The sequence below is a fragment of the Megalops cyprinoides genome, chromosome 11, assembly GCF_013368585.1.
Source record: "Megalops cyprinoides isolate fMegCyp1 chromosome 11, fMegCyp1.pri, whole genome shotgun sequence".
NCBI classification, from domain to species: Eukaryota; Metazoa; Chordata; class Actinopteri; order Elopiformes; family Megalopidae; genus Megalops; species Megalops cyprinoides.
This window is the reverse complement of record NC_050593.1, coordinates 6,692,249-6,704,320: the sequence shown is the minus strand read 5'-3', so window position 1 is coordinate 6,704,320 and position 12,072 is coordinate 6,692,249. Positions and strand designations below refer to the sequence as shown.

The window sequence follows — 12,072 nt, the reverse complement described above, 5'->3', positions numbered from 1 at the left end:
CACAGGATCTCTCTGTATCATTTTTAATGACTCTGTGCTTCCGAAACGGGTCGTTTAGCAGAGATGAAGCGCTGGCGCTAATGAGAGGCAAACTGCTCCCCATTAGCAGTAATGGATTTTGTCTCCCAGGCAGGTTTTATGTGAGGCTGAGGCGGGTGCGGTCCGACTAACTCTGTCGTAGTAACAGGCCAATAGGCACGGGACGAGTGCGGAGATGGGGCCGTCTGTGTGCAGACGAGGGGGGTGGGGTGCTGTGTGGGGGGAGAGCTTTGAGCACGTGGCTTTTGGCTGACAGACAGGTGCGAAAGCGACGGTGCGTTTCCCAGCCGCTCTCGGTGCCGGGGTGCGTCACCCTCTGCAGCGGGTCACGGCTCTTTGCAGAGGTGAAAACAGACAGCTGCCGGATGCTTCCTTCACGCGGAGCCTCCGGTCGCAGCACGGAGGGGTTAATTGAGCAACTCTGACTGTCTGAGATGGGGAGGAATAGGGTGGCGCTTATAGTGGCTGTATCTGAGGAGCTGGGAGAAAGTATGATGATGAAGAGTCAAGACAGAAGGTGGACTTAGAATCAGGATTGGGGGTGTTACTGGTGTACCCGCAAGCAAGATGCTTAACCTGAATAGGCATAGTTTCAGTATGAGTCAATAAAGTGCAAACATGCAGGCTGGGTACATTGCCCAAAGTAAGGGCATCTACTAAGGAATTATTGTTATTATTAGTAGTAGTAATAGTAGTAGTAGTAGTAGTAGTTGTCCTGTGCCATAAAAATATAACACTACGTTTTCACATGGATTTGATCTGACTACGCGTTAAAATGTTTCAATGACCAACTGAAAAGGCAGTGTAAAGATTGTGTTTCTGTGTCAACCTCTTCTGCCTGCTCTGTCCAGCTTCTGAGTATTTGACTGAAGTTGACATTCTGAAGCTGCCACTAAAACACTGTGTTTTTGATACTTGTGTGACCCATCATTGTGGTGCTGCTCCTCTCTGCTGGGATAACAAGTGGTTGGTATGATTCATATGAGAAAATGGTTGTTTATTGGTGCTATTGAAAGCATTTGTGATCATGATTAGAAACTCGTGATGTTCGAAGTGTGGGATTGGATTATGCCCGTCGTTTACCAAATACAGTATATATGAATATATGAATGACGGCACATGGGGCAGTGGTCAGAGCAGCAGTTTGGACCAGTGGTCAGAGGAGCAGTATGAAGAAGTGGGCATAGCAGCAGTGTAGAGCAGTGGTCAGTCTGCCAGCTGGAGCATTGATTTGGTACGGTTACCTCCATACAGAGTGAACCTGAATCGGCCCTGACTCACAATAGCATGGCCCACACAGGAATTGGCCTTTCAGCAGATCTGGACATGCTGCTCCATCTCCAGCCTTGACTCTGCTGCTAAGCAACCATGGGAGTGTCTGACATTTTCTTTCAAAACTCTTCGAATAATCAGAGTACTTGCTATGCTTTGCTATGTGCAAATGCACAAGGTGAAACTAGCAGTGCATGATTTTATCAATTTCCTGCTAAGAAAGACCTTCACCTATGAATAAGGGTTACAACACAACAAAACAGTCATCTCAGTGAAGTGTTTCCAAGGTAGCTAGAGAGTGGCATTTTTCCTGTGAATGTGATTAGTAATACTTGCTAGACAACCAGTTCATGAAATTCCGTGTCATAACCATTACCTGTCTGTTGTTAATGTCATTTTGTTGCCTTCACCAGGTAGGCAACTTGGTGGCCACCTTTTTGTTTCAGGTGAGGAGCTAGTCTCTTAAATCTGAGTTAATGTTTGTTAGCTGTGTTGCTGGCACAAATTTTTATAGAGCATTAGAACGTCATGTATTGTACTGGATGTCTTGCATTTATTGAGTTGTGTCAGATTCCGCGGAAGCCATGATGTGTGGTGATCCCTGATAGTTTTTATATTTGTTCTTGAAGATGTTCCTGGCTGGAGCATTTTAATGATTAGCTTTCAAATAAATACAGTCAGTCAATCAGTAAATTTCTGAGCATTACGCAGTATCATCTGAATGAGTCGCAGACTCCTGAAGTTCTCTGTATAACTTCAGGTATGTCACAATATGATAGTTTCTCTCTTCTTCCCTCAAGTTCACTTTACAGTCAGAAGGGATCACCGACTTCAGAAAAGTGAGCACAGGACAAAATTGGGGTCAGTTTGGAGCAGGGGATTAAGCTTCTCGTGATCGATGCATGGAGTGAGCATGCTGAAGCTGATGACAAAACACAGTGTAATGTCTGTGCAGAACTCTAACAGAACGTAACTATAACCATAACCCTGAGCTAACATCCCCCCACAGGACAGGTTTGCGAGGTTTCTGTGGTCCTGGGAACATGTGACCCCAGTGTTCCGTGCAGCCAATCGAAAGTCCCGTTTCCTCCTCTTATAAATAAATGACCCAGGGGCGCTTCTGGTTTTCCTCTGTTTCTTTTCCCCTGTCTCATGAATTCTGCGCTGTTTAACTTTCCTGCGGTGTTATGAAATGGGGATGAATTATACAAAGGCAAACAAAGGCAAAAGAGATCTGCTGTAATGGAAAATGTCTGAGGGCCTTTGTTTTATTTAATAAGTAAGTGTTCCGGTTGACTCCCGGAGCCTCTGTTGTGATCTGACCTGTGTGGAGTTCAGCTCTGGCACCAGAGCCAATCTTTAAAAGGGCTGCCACTGAGAGATAGATCTGTCTTTCTATATCTGCGTACGTCTGGATCTACATTTCAAATCTATAGTATATTTATATTTTGGACCTGTTTCAAATTACATTACTTCTAGATAGCATGTGTTTGGGTGGGCAGCTTGGAATGGGGTTTTGTTTTCATTTTAATGAATTAATGAATTAATATTTTCTTCTTAATATAATGATGTGTGTGATTAATTTCCCTCCATGTTCCCTCCACAAAACAGTTTGTTTTTAATGACTCCCATTGTTCTCATCTCAATTCAATTAAAAAAAAACTTGATTGGCTATTCCACAGGGATAGAAAGGAGACTCAGTAAAACATAAAAAAATATTCACTTTGGGACAAGGACATACATACATTAAAAACACAGAGGCTCAGGTTTCTTTCATTTTAGGAGCAATATTTTCATTGGCAAATCATCAGACAACAGGACAAATTTTGAGTCTAAGAAAAATGAGGGTGGAGTAAGGACATGTTTCTTAGAGAAAGAAGTTACATCTTGTACTTTTATAATGTGGTAGTGAAAAAGTTTGATCTATTTCTTCAGAAGGAACAGAACACAAGGCAGTGAAGGGTTTTGTTCTGTCTAGTGAAGTGCCTGTGGGTCCTTTAAGGAAAGGTGAAACCGCTTTGCCTTCAGCCTCTGTATTTCCAATGTCAAACACGTGAGGCGATTCTTAAATACAGCTCCGCACACCCCCCCCCCCCCCCCCCCCCCTAGTCTGCAAGCCAACATGCCGATTCCCATGAAGAGGCCAGATGCGTTAACTTCAGAGAAGAAAAAAAATTCAGTTTCAGGTTTTTAAAACGAAAGCCTGGAAGCACAACGTGATGAGCTCGAAGCCGTCAAATACGCCTCTGCCTTTTTGGTCGGATTTTATTTTAGTGCTGACACCTCCCATTTGCTGTGGGAATGCGATTTTTCCCCATATTGTAACAGGTATTGCCCTCGCTGCAGTTGCATGGCTGCAGAAGCCTGACTGCAGTGGTGTAGTTTCAGTGGTGTGGCTGCATGGGTTTCAGCAGCAGAGACGTACACTGAGCTGCACGTTCAAAGCCGCGTGGCTCCATCCAAATTTGGCCCGCCAGGTTCCCCTGGGGGCCGCGTCACCGAGATGGTCCGCCACGCTCCTGCACCAGAAAGCGTAATGCGATCGCGCAGGAAATGCGAGAGCAATCGGGAGAGAGGGGGAGAGGCGGAGAGTGGGGATGGGAGAAAGGCAGTACAAAGGAGAGCTTTCACCTGTACCCAGAAACTGAACTGTTTACTGTATAATTGTATTGTTTTTATTGTATTATCCAATTTACCATGTTAACAGACTGACCTGTATTCCATCAGTTGCTTTTAAAACAGGTTGTTTGTAATTTGTCTTTGTGTAATTGTGCATGTGAGCCAGCCATTGGCTAACAGTCCCCTTATGATTGATGGCCAGTTAAATACAGGTGTGTGGATGGAGTGAGGGATCAACTTGAGCAGTTTTGTTGTGCCTGGCTCAGGTTAGTGGTGGTTTAGTGTGTTATTTTAAATAAGTTATTTTTTGTGAATATTTCTCCTCCTTCTGGTTTTGAGTGTGATTCATTGGCTAGCCTTGTCACAGAAAGAGAGAGAGCGAGAGAGAGAGAAAGAGAGAGCATTAATCAAAGGAGTGAGATGCTTGGATGCTCAGGAGAGAGAGAGAGAAAGAGAGAGAGAGAGCATTAATCAAAGGAGTGAGGTGCTTGGATGCTCAGGAACGTACAGTCTGATCCTACCATGTGTTACCGCAATCTTGTGTGACTGTTGTACGCTGTGTGTTGCTGTGAGCTTGTGCATAACCATGATCTTGTGTGTCTGTTATATGCTGTGTGTAACTCTGATTTTGTGTGTCTGTTGTAACATGTGTTGTGTACTGTGGTGACTCAATCACTACACTCTTAAGAAGATTTTTTACCCCAGTTTTTCAGGAAACAAATAGGGGAACTCTTTGAGTGTTACACCAAAACCATGTTCATGAGGGAGCAATAGCTGCTTCACTAAATGTGAAGGAGGGTCACATGTTATTTGGGCAGTCTGTGGGTGTAATACTGACTGTTGTATTCCTGTCCTCCCCCGTCCTGCTGTCTCCATTTCCCCCCAGCACCCCCTGTCTCCCGGTGAGGAGGGATCAGCGAGGACAGGCTCCGGTCACCAGGCCGCAGAGAGAGAGAGGGCGGCCTGCCAGAACCAGGGCACGAGAGCGCTAGCCGAAACCCCGACCCCCCCAACCCCCGTCCCCACGCCTCGGCGTCAACATGTCCGCCAGAGAGCGCAGCAGCCCGCGGAACCGGCCCTGGTCGGTGTACCGCGCCAACACCTTTGACCTGTCCTCCGAGATGCTGGGCCTCACTCTCGCAGGTGAGCGAGGGGCCCTCCTTTACGGCATTTCAAATGTCATGTGGTTTGTGTTACTGCCTCCCTCTAAGCTGTTTTTTGGGGGAATGTGTTCCTTCTAGAGTGCATGTTAGTCCATTCACAGCGGATCGAGCAGACCCTCGCCTGAACATTTTTTTTCCCGCATTTTGAATCGGGGAGACTGTTGTCATGTTGTTTTTTTCCCATGTTTCCACCTGTCAACTGTAGCATTTCCCAGTGGCTGAAGAGGGATGTCTGAAATGAGTGTGTGCTTGTTGTCTGGCAGACAGCTGGGACAGAACATCCAGCAAGCTGTGAGATTATGAGATTAGTTAGATGTGGAGATGCTTTTTAACGGAAAGTTTCCTGTGTTGTTGTTGTCTCGTAGGAAACAGTCAAGATCCGGATGAACCCGTACTGGAGTTCAGCTTGGGTAAGCACGTATGGGGTGGAGGGAGGGAGTAGTGCATGCTGGGAAATCAGTAGTCTGCCAAGCCCTGACAACTTGTCATGGCTTTTTCGGTATTTTCCATGGTTTCCCTTGGAAAAAGGGATACCCCTGTGCTTTCAATGGAACAGTCCTGTATGTGCTCTGTAGCAACACCCCGCATATTTGAAGCTTTAACCTTCATGGATCACATATCCACTTCCCTCACCCCAATATGATAACATGTTATGTACAGTGTGTCAGAGGTAGTGTTTGGGAATGGGGCACCGTGCTGTGACATTCACAATGTGTCAGCCCGGAGAGGCTGAGAAAGAGTGCCCCGATTGTGATGTCACATCCAGGGCCACGTCTAAACACTTGACTGACGCGATCCAGGATTCTGGTCCAGCAGCTCTTATTCTTCCAGGTGTGCGATTTAACGCTAAGCTTTAAAAGCCCCGTGTTTATCTAAGGTGACACCGTGTCACACTTTTCCCTCGAGTTGCATTATCCTGCCTGCTCTTCCATGTCTGGGAGATGGACATCATTCACGTCACTAGCTGTAACCCTGTCAGGCAGATCGAGTGTCCGCCTTTACCCAACACTTCAGAGATATAAAACTATATAAACACAGACTACATAAGTGTGCCTGAAGAAGCTAATCTGGTCCAACTATAAAAGCAACTCTCAAAACTTTTAAAGTTCTTGTTTTTCAGTGGAGTGGAAAATTTGACATAGCGGTCAAGGCTTGTGATCAGTAGGTTGTTGGTTCCCGTCCATGGTGCTTTTGCTTAAGTTCTGTGAAGTGCCGCGCCTTAAAATGCCTTAGTTCAGTATCCATCTGAGTTCAGTATCTGTTCAGTATGAATCTAGAAAGAAAAGAAAGTAAAAAGGCATGGATACTTGTGAAAGTAGAACTCTGTCCACCAGCTTATATGAATATGAAATATGTACTTTTCTCACAGTTTGCTATGCATTTCTTCCAAATGCAAGAAATGCAGAATTCAGTAAGTGTGAATGTTACACTTGCTGAAAGTGCTGTTTCTAATGAAAAGCCCAATTAAAGCATTGTTAGTAACGAACAATAGGAAAGTGAAAGGATTGATTGTAAGTCACGTAAGAGGCCCCAGATGTCTGCGAGACAAATAAAGCACGAAATGGTAATATGAATAGTGGCTGATAATAAATGTTTTTTTGATGCACCTCTTAAGACCGGTTCTTTGCCCTTATCCTTACGGCTTTCTGCAGATTCTGGTTTTTCTCCCAACTGGGCTGAGTTAATTAAATTTGAGAGAGCTGTCTCGATTTGACATCCCATAATTATTATGCTCCCCACACACACAGCCTGCAGTGAGCTCATCACCCCATCGCTGGACCGCAAGCCCAACAGCTTCGTCGCTGTGAGCTGCACCACGCCCCCCCAGGCCTTCTGGACCAAGCACGCCCAGACGGAGATCATCGAGGTGAGACAGTGCAGACAGATTTCACTTTGAGTTGCTGAAATAGAACCTTTTTTTAAGTTTGTTGCTCATAGATATTTCTGGGCAGGTTTTTGGACCTCCAATAACCCTCCTGTCCCGTTTTATCCCCCTCCCTTGCCCCCCACCCTTCCACCATAGGGCACCAGTAACCCCATCTACCTGAGCAGCATCGCCTTCTTCCAGGACTCCCTCATCACGCAGCAGACGCAGGTGAAGCTGTCGGTGTACGACGTCAAGGACCGCTCTCAGGGCACGGTGAGTCCCCTGTCGCCGCACCGTGGAGCACGTTTGATGAATGTGAAAAGATACGTGTGCCTACAAGATGTTCTGAAAATGCGTATCACACGTCATGTACAAGATGGAGCCACAGCAAGTATGCATTTTGTGAACATGAGGGCCTGTGGCACCATATCATTTCATCGGGTTTCTGTCTTTGAAGGCACGTCTTAAACTGTAATACATATTGTATATATTTTTATACTTGGGTGCTTCCCCAGTGTAGTATATTGCATTTGTTTGGTGGAGATTTTTTTTAGGTTTGTTGACTGACTTTTGTGTGTTTCTGTGTTTTTGTGCATGTATGTGTCTGTGTGTTTTTGTGTGTGTGTGTGTGTGTGTGTGTGTGTGTGTGTGTGTGTGTGTGTTTCTGTACATGTGTGTACATGTGTGTGCATGTATGTGTGTGTGTGTCTGTTTGTGTGTGTCTGTGTGTTTGTTTGTATGTATGTATGTATGTATGTGTGTGTGTGTGTGTGTGTGTGTGTGTGTGTGTGTGTGTGTGTGTGTCTGTGTGTGTGTGTGGGCATCCCCTCTCCCGCAGATGTACTTGCTCGGCTCAGCCATGTTCCCTGTGAAGGAGCTCCTTCAGGACAAGCATCACAGGTTACATCTGATGCTCAGGTAACACTCAAGCCTGTCCGTCATCGGAGTATACCAAAGAGTAACATATGGCAGCACACAGTAAACACATACTGGAAGGAGCTCTGACCTGAACAAACCTGAAGTTTTACTATGTAGAGGATTTTTTCAAATTAGACAGCATGCAAAAGTTCTGTCCATTTGTATCACAGCTCCCTCATAGGATAATGTTCCATTTTAAGTGGTGAATCCCAGTCACATGGGTCCTGGCCTCCCTGAGGACTCTGGGAAATGCAGTTTAGTGACCCAGGTCTGTGCCCTGCTCAGGTCTGCAGAGAACGAGCGTGTGGGAAACATCACCATCATCGCCTGGCAGATGGAGGAGAAGCGGGACCAGAGGGCCCCTGTGGCCAGGCTGCCCGACACCGTCAACGGCAGGGTGAGACTCAATGACAGATCCCACTCCTAACACCACGTCTCTGCCTGGCTGTTCCCCAGGCCAAGCTTGGGATGTGCAGTACAATTAAAGTCGATATCCAAATATTCCTTGGATCCCAAGATCAAATATTCAAATGACCAAATCCTGTATTTACCCTAAGGACTGAATGAATCTCAAGTTCTTCCTTTGTAAATGATGACTCAATGCTAAGTCAGCTGTAGTCACTCATATGTTTAGGCAGGATCATGAATAAGATGACTTGTCTGTTATCTTCTTAGGTTGTCCTCCATTGTTGGCAATGAGAACGAATGAAAGGGTAGAGTTTTATTACGTTTTTTTATGGTAATTGACAAGCATTCAGATTCTCCCTCCTTTCAGATGGTCCTTCCTGTTGACGAGAGTCTGACGGAATCCCTTGGAATCAGAGCCAAATACGCGTCATTATGCAAGGACACGCTACTGAAAGCAGGTAGGGCCAGGTGGGGTGGTTATCCCTGTCCCCTGGGGGACAAAATGTCCTTATGGGGCCTAAACCCTTCTATAGTCTTTGTACAGAGTCATATATGTATTTAACCTGAAGGCACAGGCTCACATGCACGTGTTTCCTGTTTGAAACAGACGGCTTCTTCCACCAAATAACAGCTGTGCTCTTTAGACTGCTGCTGCTAACAGTTGCGTCACCAGCATGTAGTCTTTTGGGTTTTCCTGCTAATTAAATGCAATGCAGAAACACCCCCATATAACAGTCTGACAGAGAGAAATAATCTGACAGTTACACCACTACACTAATAAAAGCTGCACTGGTCAGAGCTGTGATCAGCTGACTATAACCCAGAGTCTGTGGCAGGACGTAGTTGGCTTTGCCATTCCAGAGTAGGTGCAGGGTTCACCTCAGCTGGGGCTCCTCGGTGCGCCGCCGTTTTCGGGCCCCCCAGTCACTCGTTAGGCACCTGTAAAGTTAGCAGGCCATAGTCAGTGAAGATGTACATCGTCTCCAGCTGCTGCTAGTTTTCTGTGGCACGCTGTGTGACTAGTGGTGTGGGAGAAGCCCCTGGGTGTGGGAGTGCGTGGCACACCCGAGCATCACTTCAGCACTCAATAACACTGCTGCCCGAGGTGTAGCTGTGAGTCAGGCTTCACACTCAGCTGCTGATTCCAAGAGGCAGGGCAAATAGATGGAGTCAAAAAGATATTCTCTAACTAGAAGCAACAAATGAAAGTATATAGCTAATATTAAAGTAGTCACATTTTGTGCAATGCGTTCCAGGGCATCCTGGGAATTTCTTTGAAACAATAAATCCAGGTAAAGGCCAAACAGTCAACAAGTCAGATAATCAGAGGGTTTTCCACTTGAACCTGAAAGCTTTAAATCAATTTTGGTGTCAGATTAGATCAGTGCCTGTATTCTGCATATTAATTTTAAATTGGTTATTGATATGGTTACGCTAGTAGGACACTTTAAATGCTGAGTGCCGTAATTCAGTCAGAAAGAGGGCACCTGCTACGCTGATGGATTCTGCTAACGTAATGGCACAGGCCGATGGGACTGGGGCGTCTGATTTCCCATGAGCGCTTTCAACACCCAGCGAAGACCGACCTCACAGTCATTGGCCGCGACGCCTGACTTCAGATTAAATTACCTATCGATCTACCGTCAGAGGCATTATTCAGATCGATATTCTACTGATCTGCGACATGTCCACCCGCCTCGTCAGGGAGGAGAGAGGAGGTTTCTCTTTTTTTTTTGTCAGGGAAAGGTAGTTTTGTCATTAGGCCAGGGTAGCACCATGCATATAGTCCTCCACCGTGTATTGCAGATGGGAATGAAAGTGGTTATGTTATCTGTTATGTAGCGCCCGTTTCAGCCACAGTGGTGCATTATGGAGTAGTAGGAAGACTGCAGTCACCACAGGGAGCGTGCAGTACTGAATCAGCTCCGAGGCCCTTTCTCCATGTTCTGTTAGCTGCTTCGCAGCACTGTCGAGGTGTTTTCTCAGTCTGCGTCTCTGAGTAACAACATGCAACATTCTTCTCTCGTTAGCGTACAGTCTCAATCTGTCCCCTTCCCTTGCTGAATTTTAATTCAGTCATGCTTGAAAGCCTCTGAACTCATCCGTTCCCATCCATTTTATTTGCACAGGAAAAATAGAGTATTTCAGAGACGGTGACATGTATATTGGGCCCAGCTTTGCATTGCATTTGACATCAATTACACAGTTTTACATGTTGCCCGTTGTCCTTTTACTGGGTTATGTGCTGAAGCAGTTTGTGTTTAGTTGCCTGAAGACACACAGCAGTGCCTTTGCACTACTCCACAGGGGAACTGAACCGGGAGCATATGTTTTACGAGCCCTGCTTCTACCGCTATACCGCACTACTGCACAGAAAGCGAGAGGACGGGTGCGACTAGGGAAAGAAAAAAGAGGGATGAAGCGATAGAGAGAAAGATCTGAAAGAGAGAGAGGTGTGATGAATGTCGGAAAAAAAGCGAAGCGGCGGGCTGAGCGGGTGGTGTTGGGCGCTCGGGTACGAGGGCGCGGTTTTCGGGGAAGCGTGAGGTCGCGCTCAGTGTCCTCTCCCGCCCCCCGGCAGTGTTCGGCGGCACCATGTCCAGGATGTACCGCTTCCCCACCACGGACGGCAACCACCTGCGCGTGCTGGAGCAGATGGCCGAGAGCGTGCTGTCACTCAACGTCCCCCGACAGTTCGTCAAGCTGCTGCTGGAGGAGGACGCCGCCAGGTGTGTGCCAACATGCCTCATACACACATGCACGCCCATACACACATACACACCTGTACACACATACACTCTTCATGCACTCACACCTGTACACACATACACTCTTCACACACTCACACCTGTACACACATACACTCTTCACACACTCACACCTGTACACACATACACTCTTCACACACTCACACCTGTACACACATACACAACTGTACACATATACTCTTCACACACACACATACACACACACACACACACACACACACACCTGTGCACACATACACACCTGTACAGACATAGCTCAACACACATACACTCTACACACACAGTCCTGTACACACATACACTCCTCACACACTCACACACCTGTACAAACATACACTCTTCACGCGCACACACTGGCATGGACATTTTACTTCCATGCTGGGATGTAAGTGGCTTTACGGCTGATGCAGTGACACTGTATTTCTGTATCTAATGTGTGTGTTAATAACACCGTGTCTGTGCTCAGGGTGTGTGAGCTGGAAGAACTGGGAGAGCTCTCTCCATGCTGGGAGAACCTCCGGCGCCAGATTGTGACTCAGTACCAGACCATCATCCTCACCTACCAGGAGACCCTGACGGACCTGCACGAGTACAAAGGTTAGTACCGCACTCAGTACAGCACTGCTCTCACTGTCCTGCATCAGTTCAAGGGTTAGCATAGTCTCTTTACAGCTATCACTGACCTGTAGTAATGCGAGGGATAGCACAGTCTCTGTAGCTGCCAAAATCATGGCCCAGAAATATTATGGGCTGCACAGTTCAGATGTGCACAAACTAACAATCACACCTGTCGTAATTGAATTGCTATGCGCAAACTTTAGTTCTGTGAGATGTGTTCGCCTGCACCCACCCAACCACTCCTGGGAAGAGTTCTCCAATAGTGGCCTAGCCACACTGTTCTGATGCCAGTCTCCCCAGCTGCACAGAGCAGCTCCTTGTGTCAAACCCACAGTGGTGAGACCTGTCCTCGAACTGCGCTTATCTGTACCCTGTCAATCAAAGCGCAGTCTCCTGAGTC

General features: G+C 46.6%; 1 protein-coding gene across 4 annotated transcripts in view; it reads left to right on the top strand.

Annotated features, from left to right (window-relative positions):
* inpp4aa (inositol polyphosphate-4-phosphatase type I Aa) overlaps positions 1 to 12,072 on the top strand; it is a 58,745-nt gene that overhangs the window by 22,617 nt on the left and 24,056 nt on the right. For all 4 annotated transcript variants that reach the window (XM_036541184.1, XM_036541183.1, XM_036541181.1 and 1 more), the window contains exons 3-11: positions 4,817 to 5,073; positions 5,459 to 5,503; positions 6,842 to 6,960; positions 7,117 to 7,233; positions 7,799 to 7,878; positions 8,164 to 8,275; positions 8,654 to 8,744; positions 10,868 to 11,015; positions 11,521 to 11,651. In XM_036541184.1, coding sequence (XP_036397077.1) covers positions 4,971 to 5,073; positions 5,459 to 5,503; positions 6,842 to 6,960; positions 7,117 to 7,233; positions 7,799 to 7,878; positions 8,164 to 8,275; positions 8,654 to 8,744; positions 10,868 to 11,015; positions 11,521 to 11,651 — 946 coding nt within the window. In that variant the 5' untranslated portion in view covers positions 4,817 to 4,970. The remainder of the gene's footprint in view (positions 1 to 4,816; positions 5,074 to 5,458; positions 5,504 to 6,841; positions 6,961 to 7,116; positions 7,234 to 7,798; positions 7,879 to 8,163; positions 8,276 to 8,653; positions 8,745 to 10,867; positions 11,016 to 11,520; positions 11,652 to 12,072) is intronic.